The 18586-nt window shown below is 35.1% G+C and overlaps 5 protein-coding genes across 5 annotated transcripts; 2 read left to right on the forward strand and 3 right to left on the reverse strand.

The window, feature by feature from the left end:
* Positions 1–26: 26 nt before the first annotated feature.
* Positions 27–720, reverse strand: EIN_080550 (rho guanine nucleotide exchange factor, putative; the record flags this gene model as incomplete). Its single annotated transcript, XM_004184381.1, has 3 exons — positions 27–129; positions 174–334; positions 388–720. Coding segments are annotated over 3 exons (597 nt in total), but the record flags the coding sequence as incomplete, so codon positions are not given.
* A 137-nt stretch (positions 721–857) lies between these two features.
* EIN_080560 (coenzyme A biosynthesis bifunctional protein coaBC, putative) lies at positions 858–2048 on the reverse strand (the record flags this gene model as incomplete). Its single annotated transcript, XM_004184382.1, has 1 exon — positions 858–2048. The coding sequence occupies one exon, from the start codon at positions 2046–2048 to the stop codon at positions 858–860; it is 1191 nt and encodes a 396-aa protein (XP_004184430.1).
* Positions 2049–2711: 663 nt separating this feature from the next.
* On the forward strand, positions 2712–4139 carry EIN_080570 (protein transport protein Sec61 subunit alpha isoform, putative; the record flags this gene model as incomplete). Its single annotated transcript, XM_004184383.1, has 1 exon — positions 2712–4139. The coding sequence occupies one exon, from the start codon at positions 2712–2714 to the stop codon at positions 4137–4139; it is 1428 nt and encodes a 475-aa protein (XP_004184431.1).
* A 4816-nt stretch (positions 4140–8955) lies between these two features.
* EIN_080580 (hypothetical protein) lies at positions 8956–9429 on the reverse strand (the record flags this gene model as incomplete). The annotated part of the gene is made up of 1 exon (XM_004184384.1): positions 8956–9429. The coding sequence occupies one exon, from the start codon at positions 9427–9429 to the stop codon at positions 8956–8958; it is 474 nt and encodes a 157-aa protein (XP_004184432.1).
* A 425-nt stretch (positions 9430–9854) lies between these two features.
* Positions 9855–16946, forward strand: EIN_080590 (FKBP12-rapamycin complex-associated protein, putative; the record flags this gene model as incomplete). The annotated part of the gene is made up of 2 exons (XM_004184385.1): positions 9855–10289; positions 10350–16946. The coding sequence occupies 2 exons, from the start codon at positions 9855–9857 to the stop codon at positions 16944–16946; spliced, it is 7032 nt and encodes a 2343-aa protein (XP_004184433.1).
* Positions 16947–18586: the final 1640 nt, after the last annotated feature.

Below are 18586 nucleotides of genomic sequence, written 5' to 3' on the forward strand. Positions count from 1 at the left end.
GTTGATATGAGTAAATAGTGGTATACTGCGACTGCTTTCATCGTGTCGATATAGTCTGGATGTTCTGGTGGTGTATTTTTGAGAAGTTCGGATAGAAGACTCTTATATCTCATGAGTCTTTGAACTGGTCTATGTATGAGTCGTTTTACATTTATTTAACATGAACAACAAACGTAATGAGAAGATCTTCAAACGACAAATTGTCAGTAGTTTCTGGTGCGCATTGGACCTTCACAAAGGTTTTGAAAAGATTGTTTTTATATGCGTTTTTAAGCTCTCTTTTTAAAGAGTCCCACCTAAGTGTATATTCAGTCAGTGGTACCATATTGTTAAGCTTCTTGTCATTGATTTATCATTTAATTCACAATTTTAATCCAAACAACAAACAACTTGAAGCATTACACCCCCAAACTTCGAGTCGTATTTCCACACATCCACAGCCGTTTGAAATTTATTTGCGTTGACACACGCCGCTGACATGACTTGTTCCACATTTGAGAAAATCGTTTGTGCAACAAGTCTTGGAAGTATTCGTCCACCAGAATCTTCAACGGGGACTTTAAAGAGTGAAATGACCATATTGAGGTGAAGCACAAAATGGAGTTCCGTTTCATATATTTCATTCACTATGTTGTGTCGTGTAAGTACAGACCGTTTGTTGTATAACGTCCGCATGAGGTACCCCCGACATGTCGCCTGGATCTTTTCCAACGAGCACATTAAACGAAAATCAAGTTCGTTGTATAATGGACTTTTCGCTCTTTATGGCTCCTTTGGTTTCCAAAAATAAAACAATACAATATAATAAATAGAATTAATAAATATGTTTAACCACAACTTGTTAATAATGATTAAAATCACTTTTTCCCCATAAGACGGAGCAAAATTTCGTTCGCAACTTCGGTTTTGAGTTCAACACCACTCTCTTCAACTTTCTCCTTTGTGATGAAAACTACTTTGTTGGTGTCGCCGGCAAATCCTGCACCAGGAACGTTGAGCTGATTGGCAACAATCATATCACAGTTCTTCTGTCTAAGCTTCTCAGTCGCGTTTTTGATCAAGTCCTGGGTCTCCATTGCAAACCCACAAATGAGTTGGCCCTCTTTCTTCCTCAGGCCAATTTCTTTCAAAATGTCTCTATTTTTAACCAATTTCAAAGTCATTGTTTCGTCGCTTTTCTTGATTTTTTGGTCAGCAACACTTTCTGGCTTATAATCAGCCACTGCGGCAGCCATGATGTATATATCAACACATTCCTCTTTGACGACAGCATTGTACATTTCATCAGCGGATTCCACACTCACCACTTTTACATTTGTAGGTTTGTCAATTATTGTCGGTCCTGTCACTAATACGACTTTTGCACCATAATTAGCTGCCGCTTGTGCGACTGCATATCCCATTTTTCCAGTTGAGTGATTTGTTATAAATCTGACCGGGTCTATTTTCTCCACAGTTGGTCCAGCAGTAACAAGGACAGTTTTGTTCTTCAAAATTTGAGGAACTGAAATACTCTGCTCAACCTCTGCTATAATTTGAGTGATGTCCGCCAACTTCCCAACACCGACGTCTCCGCACGCTAATCTCCCTGACGAAGGGTCGATTATTTTGGTGCCAAACGACTTCAAAGTTTGGATATTACGTTGTGTAATTGGGTTGAGGTACATGGTCGAATTCATGGCAGGACACACAAATTTGGGGCAATTTGCAGCAAGAAAAGAAGTTGTCAGAAAATCATCTGCGATGCCTGCTGCGAGTTTTGCTATTATGTCTGCACTCGCGGGACACACAAGGAAAAATTTCGATGCGTGAGCAAGAGAAATGTGTTTGATGTCGTACGTTTCTACTCGTTCAAAGTCGTCTGTTATACATTTGTTGTGTGTAAGAGTTTCAAAAGTATTTGGGGTGACAAGGTTATGTGCATTTTTTGTAAGTGTGACATGAACGTCATAACCTTTCTTGGTCAGAGTATTTGCAACTTCGATCGCCTTGTATGCGGCAATTGAAGCAGAAACCCCCAGTATGACCACCTTCCTATCTTTTTCCATCCTTTTAAATTGTTATATTCCGTTTCCAAGATCTTATTCTTCACAAAACAATTATTAGATTTTTGACACTTTCTTTCATTTGAATATAATCAATACATATTTTTAATTTATTTTTTGTTGAAAATAGTTTTACATTTAATTGTTATATTATTAAAAATTTGTTTTATATTAATTTTATTTTTATGAACAAATATTTGTATCTTTCTATCTTTTTCCAAGAAACTATATATATTATATAAATACCATTATGTATTACTAACTTTTTTCAACAAAAGAACTATATTTATATAGTTTTATTAATAAGGTTAGAAATACAATTTCTTTATTAAACATAACGAATTTACTTCAAAAAAAGTGTTCATAAAAAAATTATCAATTTTTTAAACCAAACAAAAAATTATAATGAAATTAATATTTATAGTTTAATCCACACAATAAAAATTCCACATTTTAGTTATACGAATTAGTGATAACCAAAATTGAGATCAGTTTCGAGTTTTAAAGAGGTGACGTTTTTTATTTTTGTTTAAATACTATCCAATCCAACTCAAAATGATTAAATGAGAAAAATCCCGAGATTTTGCGACATCAATCACTCCAATAGAAATGGAGTGCAATCTCAAAACCTATAAAGGCGGAACCCAGAACTTGAAAATATAATTAATGGGTCTGTTTTTCAACATCATCCGCCCGATCGTGAGTCTTATTCCGACGGTCAAGGAACCCGCGCAGAAAGTTTCGTTCAAAGAGAAACTCATGTGGACGGGAGTCACTTTACTGATCTTCTTAGTCTGCAGTCAGATTCCATTGATTGGGATGGTGAGCAGTGACAGCAGCGATCCATTCAGCATTTTGCGTAACCTTATGGCATCGAACAGAGGAACTTTAATGGACTTGGGTATCTCACCCATTGTCACCGCATCTATGGTCATGCAACTCCTCCAAGGTGCTAAGATCATTTCAGTTAATATGGAAGATCAAGAAGAAAGCGAACTCTTCGAAGCTTCACAGAAGCTTTTTGGCTTGTTGATGACCATCGGACAGGGTTTGGCTTATATTATGTCGGGGATGTACGGAGAGCCATCTGAGCTCGGTCTCTTCAACTGCTTTTTGATTCTCCTCCAACTCTTTTTCGCAGGGCTTGTAGTACTTCTACTTGATGAACTCTTGTCAAATGGTTATGGGTTTGGCTCGGCTATTTCACTGTTCATTGCTACTAACATCAGTGAGTCCATCATGTGGGCTGCCTTCTCTCCAACTACTTTCTCTATGGGCAATGGAACCCAATTCGAAGGCGCTATCATTAACTTCTTCCATTTGATCTTGACAAGACCAGACAAATTGGGCGCGCTCTATGACGCGTTCTTCAGAACAAGTGCAAACAACCTTTGCAATTTGATGGCTACGGCCGTTGTCTTTATGGTTGTCATGTACTACCAAGGGTATAAGGTGGACATTCCTTTGAGCTCAAAACAGGGCAGAGTGGAGAGTCAGAACTACTCAATTAGACTCTTCTATACCTCTAATATGCCAATCATCTTGCACTCCGCTTTGACATCAAACGTCTTCATCATTTCACAGTTGCTCTTCAGGAGCTTCCCAAATAACTTCTTTGTCAACATGTTCGGATCATGGTCCGCTATTGGTTCAACACACGGACAGACTTATCCAGTCGGAGGTCTTTGCTATTACTTGTCTGCTCCAGATAGCGTCTTTGAATTGGCTCAAAACCCTATTCACGGTGTTGTTTCAATTGCTTTGACTGTCTTGATGTGCACAATCTTCTCAAGAGAGTGGATCAAGGTGTCTGGAAGTGCTTCAGTCGACGTCAAAAAGCAATTGGCCGACCAAAGAGTCTCTATTAAGGGTTTCAGAGACGGTGAGAGCTCAGTCTATTTGTTGGACAAGTACATCCCAATTGCTGCCTCATTCGGTGGTATGTGCATCTCATTGTTGTCTGTCGGTGCTGATTTGTTGGGAGCTGTTGGATCTGGAACTGGTATTTTGTTGGCTGCCACTACTATCTCAGAGTATGCCAACACATTCCAAAAAGAATGGAAAAAGGAAATGGGTTCGGATTTCGCTTTCTAATTTGAATTCTCAAGCGGTTAAGATTATGGTTTTTTCATTGGTTTAATTTTAGTTTGTTTACTTCAATAATTTTAACATTTTCTAGTTTAAATATTAAATTATAAATATTATAAATGTAATAATTATAAAGTATAATAAGATTAAACTATTATATATAAAAATATAATTACATATCATAACTTTTGTAAACGTTATTAGTTGGACTGGATGATTTGATTTAAATACTGTGAAATTGTTTCTCGTAGATAATTACATGTAATGACAATCCGTGATATTCGTTATGAATGTGATATATACACAAACAGAATTGTGTTGCATATAATAATAGTCAAGGATGGTTGTTTTTAAGGATGAATATTTTTTAAACCAGAACCCGACACATCTACATTTTATTTTTTAATAATTTATTAATAAAATATACCATAAAAAAGTAAAATTAATTACAATTATTATAAATAATTTTATTAATGATAATGGTTATATTTTTTTCACTTTTTTGTTGAAAAAAAGAAAAATTAATGAACGAAAAATTGCAAAAAAATATTGTGATGTTTATAAAACATGAAATTTATAATTTAAGTATAAATTTAATACAGTATTTGTTATTATTCATTTGTAGTTAAAATATAATAAATATGTTATTCATACAAATTGATAAACAAAACTGTTTATTTTTATATCAAAAAACTAATAATTACCAAAAATGGAGCTTGAATGTGTATGTGACGTTTTTCAGAAAAAGACTGATATTACATTATTTCCCTCATATATTAAAGATGAGTTGTGTTCTTTATCACAATTTAATTTGAAACCATCGTATATTAGAGAATTGAGAATGAAAGTGGACACACCAATTATGTGGGTAGTGAAAAACCCTACAAACGAAAACGAATTTTTATCATGTGTCAATGACAATATTAAAGCGGGTCTTATTAGTCTTCTTGGAACTCAGATAAATACTTCGGTAATACAAGAAGTCAAAAAATTTGCATTTTATTTTATTGAACACATTCAAATTCAAATTTATAAAGCTTCACATACCAGAAGTGATGGACCAAAACAACAGTTTGTGTGTAAATTCAAGAATTGTCATTCTTGTATTTATATTTTCCTGATTAACGGTATATGTGAAGCTATTTATTTCAATCCATGGCATCAAGGACACAATGAAAACACAATCAAAAGGGGTATACATGATACGGTTCCAATTGAAATGAAACAGAAAATTGTTGATGCTACTAATGGCATATGCGCAGCACAATCACGTCTCAATAACAACATCAAACTCAAAGCACAAATATTCTATAGATTGAGAGCCAAGTCTTACAAGTACAATACAAAGAAACAAGCACAAAGTTTACGTCAATACTTTGAGTCACTCAATGACTTTACCACAAATATTTATACAGATCACGAAAACCGTTTTGTTTGTTGCTTTTGTGTGAATATGTTGTCTCTTAAAGAATCTGATGGTTCTTGTCTTGCTATAGATGATACTCACTGTACTAACAAATTTGGTTTGCCATTGTTTGCGGCAGTATTCAAAAAGAACGAAAAAACGCAACTATTGTGTTTTGGATTTTTACACGACGCTTCAAAAAATTCATTCGTTTTATTCTTACAAAATCTCAAAGAAGAACTCATAATAAAACAAAAAAATACCTCTTGGGTTTTCTTTTGATAGATCTCAATATTCAGCAGTTAAAGAAGTATTTGGTCAAAATACAAAAATTAGACATTGTTACCTTCACATCGGAAGAAATTTGAAAAAACATTTCTCGCAAAAAGAGGAACTAATTAGTTTATTTTTCGGGATGTTTGAAGAAAATGCAAATTTGTTAAAAGCTGAAGCTCTTTATTTAAAAAAATTAATAGAATTAATGGAACAACCTAAAATTGAAAAGGATGAAAAGGTAGAAGTTAATACAGAATTTACACAGGACGAGTATATGGACTTTCTCACAACAGCGATTGCCACTAAAAAGTTTCCCACTCAAAATATTGAGAAACCATCTCTAAAGTTCAAAGTGTTAAAAACACTCTTCGATCTCAAAGAGACATAACTTTCATCTCAAGTTGATATTAACCTATTTTCCAATACAAACATAGTCGAGGCATTTTTTTCTCATGCAACACAGGCATTTTCTGCATCAGTACCAACGTTTGAAGTTGCTGCTAAATCCTTTGTTGACTACACCAAGCAATTACATATCAACGCAAAACCATTCAGTGATACTGAGAGTCGTGCACTTTCCAATCTCATCACCACCGAATTGTTGTGGAAACTTTCACCAGTCACAATAAAGAATCTTCTATCGAATTATAAAACATTTCTAGCCATTGAACACCGTGAAATTGAAAACGGGTGTTGTTGTACTTGTTAAGTTTATCACACGACTGGTGTTCCATGTTTTCACATGATATATTGGAGAACTCTTGGTATTAACAATTATCAAGATGACGCATGCCCTCCTGGTTACTTCAAAGATATAAATGGTCTGGTCAGACCGCTGGTTTTTTCTCGAAGTGAATTACCACTTTTTGATGAAAAAGATTTTTTAGGATCTTTGATATGTGATGACAACTTTGAAGTGAAACACACAGTAGAAACTTTGAGTAAACATGATGACATGTCTAAAAGTGTCTTAATTGGCATTTTGAACGAAGCAAGTCAAAAACTCAATAGAAAAACGATATTCGAAGCAACAACAGAATTTGCAGAAAAAAATTTTAATGACTAAATCAGATGACAATCACGTGTATGACACTGATGAAATTAAAGATCCCAAATATATAAAATGCAAAGGGAAAAAAAGAACAGCTACATCCAAACTTGTCGATAAATCTCTTAAGTATAAAAACAGAAGTCGAAAAATATGGAGTGAGAAAAAGCCTAAAAAATACGAATGTTAATTAATATGTATTTTATCAATTATGTTTATTATAAATATAAATTAAAAAACGAAACAAAAATTATTAATTCACAGTAATGTGTTATTTGTTTATTCGATATTCATATTTTCATAATAATTGTTTTAGAGATCAACCCTACACAAGGGAGACACCACCAAATGTGAGTCGTCGAAAGTAGCCATCGATGCCTCCGATAAGCGAGATCTCCCACCGGAAGTTATACCGGTGGCTGGATAGGGTCTGGTAAACCCTAAAGGCAATATACTAGGAAGAGTAAGTCGAGCCTTGTCACCTCGCATCTTCGCCGTTCCAGCAAGTCCCAACTCTGTGTTTCCAAAGGCTTTGAAGGAAACGCTCTGAACTTAGAGAGTCAGATTGTCTCTCCATTCAATCATCAAAACAGATTCTTGCCATTTTGAATAGCACAGGACCGCTATTTAATATTGGTTTGGATAAAACCTGGTAATACCAGGGGCAAAGATGTGGGTTATAAAAAATAACTCCTCGGCGCTATGTAGACTCTTTAATTGTTATAAGAGTAAAGCATAATTGATTTCTTCTCCTTTTCATAATAATTGTTTTATTGAAATCAATTATCAAAATCAGTAACAGAATAAACAGTTTTGTTTATCAATTTGTATGAATAACATATTTATTATATTTTAACTACAAATGAATAATAACAAATACTGTATTAAATTTATACTTAAATTATAAATTTCATGTTTTATAAACATCACAATATTTTTTTGCAATTTTTCGTTCATTAATTTTTCTTTTTTTCAACAAAAAAGTGAAAAAAATATAACCATTATCATTAATAAAATTATTTATAATAATTGTAATTAATTTTACTTTTTTATGGTATATTTTATTAATAAATTATTAAAAAATAAAATGTAGATGTGTCGGGTTCTGGTTTAAAAAATATTCATCGAAAATTTATACCTTCACTTCACTGTCTGTATATATATTATTTAAATTAAAAAATTGAATTAATTAACAATAAATTTTCAAATTAAAATCAAAACGATATTATACTCTCATAGTTTTGTTTTTATTTTATAAGATTACTTAAAGATATTTAGTGTGTTCAAACGGGAATAGTACCTTAATTTTATTATTTTTGTCTGTTCAATAAAAAGGAATCTGATTTGTTTTCGTAAAAAAAATAAATATAGTTAATAATTTTATAAAAATATAGTTTTATCATATTATATAATCGATGTTTATTTCCTTCAAATTGCTTATTTTTTTGGCTCTTTTTCCCCAATGAAATGAAAAAACACAAAACAGTCATTTCTATTTTAAAATTTCCCCATTTTTTGTTGTTTCCTTGTATTTGAATTGGCTATGATTGCCGATATTTCAGTGCCGCAAAGTCCAACATACCAACTATGTAACCAAGTTTCATCTATTTTTAATCTCAGCCAAACCCCAAATGTAAATGGAAACAATTACCATACACCACAACTTGATACTATATTCAATAGTTAAAACACCTATTAAATAGCTATATTCGAATATGGAAATAACAGAAGCGTATAAAAGGGATATTTTAGAACTCAAGCCATATCACGTATGATAGAGGTTCCTCTGAACTTGTCATCATTCCCGGCCGACTTCTGTATTGTTGAAGAGAACACCAAACCACAATATAACCCACGATTTGAAATCATTGGACTTTTATGGATTTCACTTGCAGCTATTGCAGTCCCTTATTATATTTACCTCTCAACATCAGAGACTTGTTTCAGATGAAACACTCATCTATGTGTATTTCTCTACTTATATTTTTTTAATTTACTCTTTACATACATCTTAGTTATTTTACTCGTTATGTGTTAATAATGTTCTTTAAGATAATTAATTAACAATGTGGAAAAGTTGTTTTATTCAATCACTAAATGTATTGCCTTGTATGTTTCTTTCTTGATACATCTCTACTGGTTCGACGAAGCTCAAAGTCCGTCTTACGTTTCCGTTCCCGACTGTTACTTCGACTTCGCTCATGTTTGCACAACTGGTTGAACCCATTCTTTTGCTTCCACTCGGAATCTTTTCCACGTTCTATCTCCATCAGAGCAAGACGTTGCGCTGTCTCTTCAGTGAGATTAACATTTGATGCCTCCGTTGTGATTTGGGTTTGTAAAGCTTGAGCAAAGGTTCCGGCTTGAATTTCAAATTTTTCAAAATTCGACTTGTTGACTTTTTCAATTTTCTTTTCTTTTGATTGTGGATTTTCGACAATCTCTTTTGGTTTGGGTTTAATGGGATTGTCTTCTGTTTGATTTCCAAATATCCCCGCATACAACCGCTTCACTCTTTTCTTCGCTTTTTCATTAACATCCGGTTTCGTTTTGTCACTGTTACTCATCTAATCACTGGGTAATTGTCAATTTTGTAGAAGAGAATCAACCCTTATTATTGAGTTCATTCTTTTATTAAAATTATTAGAACATTTATAGTATTAAAGTAGTAATGAAGTACAATGGACACTTTTTGGCGTGCAATCACACAATTAACATTTAATCGAGAAATTATTTCAACGCAATTTGTTTATAACTATTTTTTACTAAGAAAAAAACAATAAAAAAACTATTTACTTATCACAATAAACATTATTTTTAAACACAACAATTACCGCGATAGTGAGAAAATGAGGTATGCGATACTGAGAGGAAATTCCGATCTAGTACATTTACTAGTTTCAAATTAATAAATAATAGTAAACAAGAACTATACGAATAGAGACCAATAAAAATGAAATTCACAACCTGAACTTGAAAATAAAAACCAAAGATGTCAACGAAAATGTCTTGGTCGGTCAAGTTCATAGCACTATTTAAAGAACTGACGTCGAACAAGGGGACACAAGTCGATGTCATGTTATCGAAAATCCACGACTTCTTATTTGTAGTGATTCGAGATCTTCAAGGGGAGGGTATAGCGACTTTTCTATCAGAGATATCGAACGGCCTGATAGATCAAATGAAATCGTCGGACACGCCGATGGATCAACTGTTGTCGATAACGATGATAGTAGATTTAATTATATCAAGTGAAATTGACGAAACCTTTACTCGAACATATGCGAAGGATATCGTCGACGTTCTTTTGAAATCGCAATACCCCGACGTCGTGAGTGGAGCAGTTAAGTTACTTGGTAAAATTGTTCGAGTAGCTCCTCATGATCTAGTTGAAGTTGAGCTCGACACTGCTTTTAAGTATCTAGAAGTTTGTTTGATGTATACTAATAAGACATGGGTGCTAGTGAACTGATGGACTGATGGACAGAAGGAACCAAAAACGACTGGCGCGATGATGGTGTACCACATTGCGTTAAACAATGAAGTTGTGTGTTTTATGAATCAAACGCGAATGATCGATTTGTTGATTAATGTGTTGTATGACAAGAACATCCAAGCACGTATTGAGTCACAAAAGGCACTTGCTGTATTACTTCACTTATTCACTGCAAAGGCGGAGGGGTTTGATTTAAGTCCATTGTATGAACAAGCTGTGATGTACTTGAAACGGATGAATAACCCTGATTTGCAGCATGGTGCGTTATTAATACTGACTGCACTGTTACACAATTGCAGAGAATTCATGGTCTCCAAATTCAAAGAGGTTCTTCAGATATTCTTGAATAACAGAGAGAATAAAATAGTGATCATTAAGAAGACGATCTTACAATCCCTTGCTGAATTTGCGAATTTTGACCCAACAAGCTTTGCACCAAAGAATGAGGTGGTGGCCGAATTGTATAATAAAGATATCCGAACCGGACAGGAATTCAATTCACCGGAGAATGACGATGTGAGAAGAGTGAAAGTTCAAGAGCCGTTGAGTGGTGTGATGAATTACTTGGTGAATTGCACGCGAAATTTTCCAGAGAAGAATATAGTGTTTAGTGTGATAGGAGACATCGCCCGAGAAGTGAAGAGCGAGATGTACCCGTACTTGGAGAATGTCTTTACGCAGATTAAAAGCATTGTATTGTCGAAGGAAAAGCAGTCTGAAGTGTTAAATGCGGTGATGTATTGTACACAGCAGTTGATTGAGTTTATTCCAGTGCCAAGGGTATTTACACTGTTCTATCAAATCTATCCCAATCTCCTTGAAAATGGCATTTCCCAGAATTTGGTGTCACTTGTGAAAAAGGCGTGTGATGTGTGTAGTAACCCATCTTATCGTCACCAAATACAGAAAATGCTGTTGGACTCGATATGTGGAATTTTGTTGGGAAAGGCGTACATTCCTTTTGGAGCGCCAGAACACTTGAAAATGTTTAACAAAGTCATTGTGCCCTCTTTAGATAATTCGGAACAAATCATACTCGCACTGAATACACTTCATTCGTTTAAGTTTAAAGACAATATCATTCCCGTTGTCAAGGAATGTATCATGAAATTCATCGATTCTGAAGACAAAGGAATCAGAAAGGAATCTGCAATGCTCATTAAAGTACTTTTGCCTCCTTTGGATGAAACTAAGAAAGTTGTCTCGACACTGAACGTCATTGATGTGCTTGAGAAAATTCTTGAACATGGACTATCGGATGGCGAGACGGAAATTCGGCTCACCATTGTGAAGTTACTTGATGAACGATTTGATAACTTCTTGGCACAATCGAAGAAGATTCAAACGATGTTTGTTGTACTGAACGACGAGAATTTAAAAGTCAGAGAACAAGCAATTTGTATTATTGGAAGACTCACGAAGTATAACCCCGCCTTTGTTATGCCATCGTTTAGAAAGACGATCATTCGGCTTTTGACGCAATTGAAATACTCCTCCGACTTGAAAACAAATGAAGAGGCATCTTTGTTAATGGGAAGACTTATTAAGTCGTCAGAACGACTCATTAAACCTTATGTCGAGCCATTACTTGAAGATTTATTACCAAAGCTTGAAGAATCTATTGATAAATCACACGGAGAGACTTGTATATATCTGCTGAATGCGATTGGTGACTTGACGACGATTGGAAACGACTTGAGTGCGTTTGTGAAGAGGTTGATGAAGTGTATGATCACTGTGTTGTCAGACAAGGGCAACACACAGAAGAGAAGTGAGAGAAGAGGAGCTGCACTCTCTGCTTTAGGCAAGTTGACCAGAAATATTGGATATGTTGTTCAACCGTATTACGACTACCCGGAGCTTTTGGGTATTCTCCTGGACTTGGCGAGTAACGAGAGAACGCAAAGCATTAAATTGGAGTTGATCAAGGTGTTTGGTATCATTGGGGCTATCGATACGTACAAATATAAATTATTGACTGAAAAAGACAGCGCCAATAATAACGATGATCCAGACAATTCGGATAACATGTTACCAACTACACAACCCGGCACCGATGAATTCTACGCTTTAACTGTTTTCAGTCTTTTATTTGAAATATTGCGAGACAACAGTTTGTACATTGGGCACTCACAAACCGTCGAAACGTTTGTTGGAGTTGTTTTGTATTTGAACAAGAAGAGTCTTCCGTTCATCCCACAAATCCTTTCGATATATTTGAAGTTGTTTAAGACGTGTCTTCCTGGTGTGAGACCCGCGTTGATTAAAGGGTTGGCGGATATGATGTGTTTGATTGAAAAGAATATCAGAGAGTACCTTTCCGATATAGTGAATTTGATTCAAGAGTGTTGGGATGAAACAACAGTCTTACCAATACTCTCTTTAGTTGGAGAAATATCAAGTGTCATGCATGATGAGTTTAAGACGTATATGCCGAAGATGCTTTCACTCATTCTCACTGAACTGAACAAATATGTCTTTGACCAGAACAGCACTGTTTTTGAAAGTGTTATTAATTCGATTGTTGTGTTGTCTGAGAACATCGATTTTGAAGATTACTTACATTTAGTTATTCCAACAATCACTGACTTAGTCAGCGAACAAGTCCACCACTCTATTGTGTTACCAACGTTAAAGGCTCTTTACAAATTTTTACAACATGTCGATGCTGAAGAGTTTATCAGTCGACTTATTCTACCGTTAACAAGACTGCTGCCAAATCCAATTTTAAGAGACACAACAATGGACGTTTTCTGTAGTGTTGCTGAAAGACTTGGAAAGCCATTTATTGTATACCACCAAACCATTCAAATAGCACTGAACAAGTACTGTCCGAGGTACACTCATCAAAGGTACGAAAGTATTGTAACTAAATTGAAAGATACCCCAGATGGTCCAGTACTACCTTTGGATGATAACGAAGGACAGAATGTTACTATTTCGGAAGACCTTCATACCCAAGTCACAAACTTCAATCAAGACTCAACAGGAGACACGCTTTCAAAAGACTTCTCGAAGATTGTGCTGGCTTGGGATACTTATAAACAGCGACGGAGTAAAGAAGATTGGTTCGATTGGGTCAAGCAGACTGCGATCACGTTCTTGAAAGAAAGTCCAATTCACTCGTTGAATCTGTGTCACTCTCTTTCAACAGACCATTCCCCGTTGGCTCGTGATTTGTTCAACTACGCATTTTTGGCATCATGGCAAGACTCCACAGAGAACGCACAACGGCTTGTCTTCTGCTTGAAAACTGTTCTCGAGAACCAAAGCACTCCACCGGAGATTTTACAGATTCTCCTCAATTTGTGTGAGTTCATGGAACGTGAGGGCATTAAAGTTCCTATAAAGTCTCTTGGAAATTATGCAAAGAAGTGTAACGCATATGCGAAAGCGCTTCACTACAAAGAGGCTGAATTCTTGGAGAACCCAACAACACAGTTAGTCGAAGAGTTGATTGGATTGAACAATCAGTTACAGAACTACGATGCAGCTGCTGGTCTGATAGAGTATACCAAGAACCTTAAAAAGGATCAAGAAGAGTCTGAATTGAACCAGACGTGGTTTGAGAAACTTGGCAGATGGCAAAAGGCGCTCGACATTTACGAAAAGAAGATCAAAGACGATTCTAAGAACCCGGAACTTTTAGTTGGGAAATTGAATTGTTTGTATGAACTTGGTGACTGGGAAGGACTTGGAGAAACGGCAAAGAACATTTGGGAGTCTGGCGATGAGACAGTAATTGAAACGGCAAGACCATTATATGCGGCTGCTTTGTGGTACTTGGATCAATGGGACGATTTTGGAAGAGTTGTAGTGGAGATGACGGATAACAACTTTGATACCAACTTTTTCAGGACTATTAATGCGATTAACAAAGGCGATTTCTCGAAAGCAACCGACTTGATTCAAAAGGAACGAACGATCTTAGACCCGGAGTTATCAGCGTTGGCTGGAGAATGTTACGAAAGAGCGTATTCGACTGTTGCCCGTGCGCATATGCTTGCTGAACTTGAAGAAGTTATTATGTGTAAAGAAGGGAAATACACGCAAGACGCCAAAAGCATCTTGAAGAGTGCGTGGACGCAAAAGTTGGTGAATGCAAAAGCGGATGTCTCGGTGTGGCAAAAACTATTGAAGATCCACAGCTTTGTGTTGAGTGAGACTGAAAACAGCGATTCGTGGATTAAATTCACTGGACTGTGTTATAAGAGTGGAATGCCTAAATTGGCGATGAAAACGTTGGATCGATTAGCCGGAATTTCTCTCGACGAGCACTTGAATGAACTTCCACCTGCGAAATTGAGGATTGGTGTCCAATACTTAAACATTCAATGGAAGGGAGCAAAGGATTTGGAGCATCGAACAAAGATCCTTGAGACATTAAATAATTTTGCAAAGATCATTGAGACTCGTCGAAGCGACGACTTGGCGTTGAAGGCGGATGTGTCATCAAAACTCGGGGAGTGGAATTTGTATATTGCACAGAATTCGAATTCATTCAACTACGACACCATTCCACGGATATTACAATACTACCACGCTACTGTCCAATACGACACAGAGAACTTCAAGTATTGGCACAGCTGGGCACTCGTCAATTTTGAGGTGGTGAGTTACATTGAGAACGACGAAGAGATGTCCGAAGACACACTGGTCGAATATCTGAGAATTTCTATTGAAGGCTTTGTCAAGTCGCTTATACTCACAAAGAACTCGCAAACCCTTCAAGACACTTTGAGACTGTTGACGATTCTCTTTAAGTACGGGAAGTACCAAGAAGTCGAAGAAGCTATTGTCGAGGGTATTCGAGCACTGCCAGTCGATATATGGCTTCATGTCATACCACAGATTATAGCTAGGATACAGTCAAGCGTACCTGCTGTGAAGAGAGTGATGACCGATTTATTGACTATTATAGGTAAGAAGCATCCACAAGCACTTGTATATCCATTAACTGTAGCTTCTAAGTCACCGTCATATGACAGAAGAAAGACTGCTATGTCAGTAATTGAAAAGATTCGAACGGACTCGGGACACTTGGTCGAACAAGCTTTGTTAGTTGGCGAAGAGTTGGTCCGAGTTGCTGTATTGTGGCATGAGTCGTGGCATGAATCACTCGAAGAAGCGAGCAGAGAGTTTTATATCAACCACAACTTCAATGCGATGTTATCGTTGTTACAACCCCTTTACGAAAAGATGGAGAAAGGCGGCGAGACGCAAAATGAAAGAGGATTTCTCCAATCGTATGGCAAAGACCTTAAAGACGCGTACGACTTGTGTATGAGGTTTAAAGCAAAAGACAAGAAAGCGACGGACAAAGACCACGACATTGAAAATGCATGGGAATTGTACTTTAGAATATACAAGAGAATACATAAGTCGATCAACTCAGTGTCTGTATTGGAACTCCAACAAGTCTCCCCAAGACTCACGGAAGCAAGAGATTTGGATATTGCAGTTCCTGGAACGTACAAAGCACAGAACATTAACAACATCACACGTATTAAGAGCATTGTACCTGTTCTTAATATCATCCCATCGAAACAACGCCCAAGAAAGTTGGCGATTGTCGGTTCAAATGGAGTTGAGTATAAATTCTGTTTAAAGGGACATGAAGATCTGAGGCAAGACGAGAGAGTGATGCAACTATTTGGGCTTGTCAACGACTTGTTGGCAAGCAACTCCGCGACATCAACACATCACTTGAACATTTTGTGTTACGAAGTCATCCCATTGAGTCCAATGAGTGGGTTGATTGGATGGGTGCCACATTCTGATACGTTCCATCAACTGATCAAAGAATACAGAGAGACACATAACATCCCAGTCGATTTCGAAAAGAAGTTGATCACCAAATTGGCGCCTCGCTTTGATGACTTGTCATACTTACAAAAGGTCGAGATCTTCGAAACTGTCTTGGAGGAATCATCTGGAATGGATTTGGCCAATATATTGTGGCTCAAGAGTGCGTCGTCAGAGGCTTGGATGGAGCGAAGAACGAATTTCACACGAAGTGTCGCCTTAATGTCGATGGTTGGATACATTTTGGGCCTTGGAGACCGACACCCTTCTAATTTGATGTTACAGAGATACACGGGTAATGTTGTTCACATCGACTTTGGCGACTGTTTTGAAGTGGCGATACAACGAGAGAAGTTCCCTGAACGAATACCATTCCGATTAACACGGATGATAGTGAATGCGATGGATGTGAGTGGCATTGAAGGGACATTCAGAATTACATGTGAGGCGGTGATGAAAGTGCTGCGAATGAATAAAGACAGTTTAATGGCGGTGCTCGAAGCGTTTGTGTATGATCCACTTATTGTTCGAATACTTGGTGGCAAAGACGCGGAAGACGAAGAAGACAATACAAAGCCAAAAGAGAATCAACAAGGAGAAGACAGTGCGATGAAGACCAAAGCGGGAACAGTCATGAAAAGGGTGCTTGAGAAATTGACTGGAAAGGACTTTGGCAATGAAGTGGAACTTAGTGTCAGTGACCAAGTCGACAGACTTATTAAAGAAGCAATTTCCCATGAGAATTTGAGTCAGTCGTACCAAGGTTGGTGTCCATACTGGTAAATGCCAAACCGAAGTGTCATTTATTTTTTGTTATTCAATTTGTTATTCAAATGTTATGCAGTGACAAAAAGAATTATTCAGTTTTTTTTCCTATTTTTATCTTGTTTGAAGTTACTATTATTAAATTGTTTGATTTGTGAGGCATTTGTCCTTCAAATAAATCAGTATTTTAGTATAGTATATTATAAATAAACAATACTATAAATATTTGTTGTTTATTTCAAATATAGTAAAATTAACTATTAATTAAGTAACACATTAAAAATAGCAAACTACAATTATATATTAAATAATTATATACTTTTATATTGAAGGACCATTTCTGATAAAAAGTGAATCAGTAACAAAAAAGTGAAAAGTAAAAGCATTTTTTGTTTTAAAAAAAACCGAAAAAAATGACCATCAACCACCAATAAATAACACGATTTAATTACATAAACATCAGTACCAGAAAACTTAAACGGAGAATGCTCTAAGTTCTGGAGAAACGACAGACTCATTCCCAAAGACATTAAAGCGGTCTTCAATATCACTGTTGTTTCCAGAAAGTATGGAAAGAACTTCCAAATCCGAATCCGTACTTTCTTGGTCTTCGTCGATATTAAAATCGATATCTGTCTTTTTACGACATTCTTTCTGTGGTGTTTGAGAGTGTGACACAACTACAAGACAGTTGAGGCCGTTGTGAAATGTGATTTTGGAAGTCGTGAAGGAGGAGTTCATTACTTTTAAAGTTGTTAAAGAGTTTTTATATAATGCCAAAACAATTTTTTGTATTGATTGTTATATATTGAATGTTTTTTATATTTATCTTATTTGTTTTGAGTCTTTTTTCATACAATAAAGTTATTAGTTTTACAATACTTTCTCTCTATAAGAAATTTAATCAGTTGATTTAATTTGGTTGTTTTGTAATTAAATTCGCTTTTTTTTGTTATTTTTCTATGTTTGTTATTGTTTTATAATAACTTTTTTAATTATAAAAAATAATTTTAGATAATTTGAATTGACATAAAACTTTTAACAAACAAGTAAATAACAATATAGAAATATACAATAATATAGATTATTTTATTATATGAATACTATATTTATTAGTTTAAATATAATTTTGGTTTAAAAATCAAATAGTTGATGTTAGTTTATAATTTCTGAATCTATTCGTTTATTGTAAAATTGTTAGCTAAATATAATAAAAATTAAATAAATAATAAATAATAGTAAATAGATTACTATTATTTTAACAAAAAAAACACATCTTTTTATAATCTTAAAAATCAATTCGATTTTTTTGTGTTAAAAAAAACAACAAAATCAATTATGGTTTTGAACTATTTATTTAATAATAGTAATATATTTATAATATTTATATAATAAATTAAAAGACATCAAGATGTTTATTTTGATTATTTCTGAACTATGATTGTTAATATATTTTAAACTATAATTATTAAACTTATATTATAATTTATATAATTATAAGGATTTGTTTAATTTTTTTTTTAATTTAGAACGAACTTTGAATGTTTCATACCTTTAATTTTTATAACAATGCGATTTTCACAAGCAAAAGTGTTATACATATTGTTTTTCACCATCTTCACAAAGGTACCATTAATCTCCGAATTTCATTTAATAAA

The sequence above is a fragment of the Entamoeba invadens genome, assembly GCF_000330505.1.
Source record: "Entamoeba invadens IP1 unplaced genomic scaffold scaff_1105074725643, whole genome shotgun sequence".
Classification (NCBI taxonomy): Eukaryota; Evosea; order Mastigamoebida; family Endamoebidae; genus Entamoeba; species Entamoeba invadens.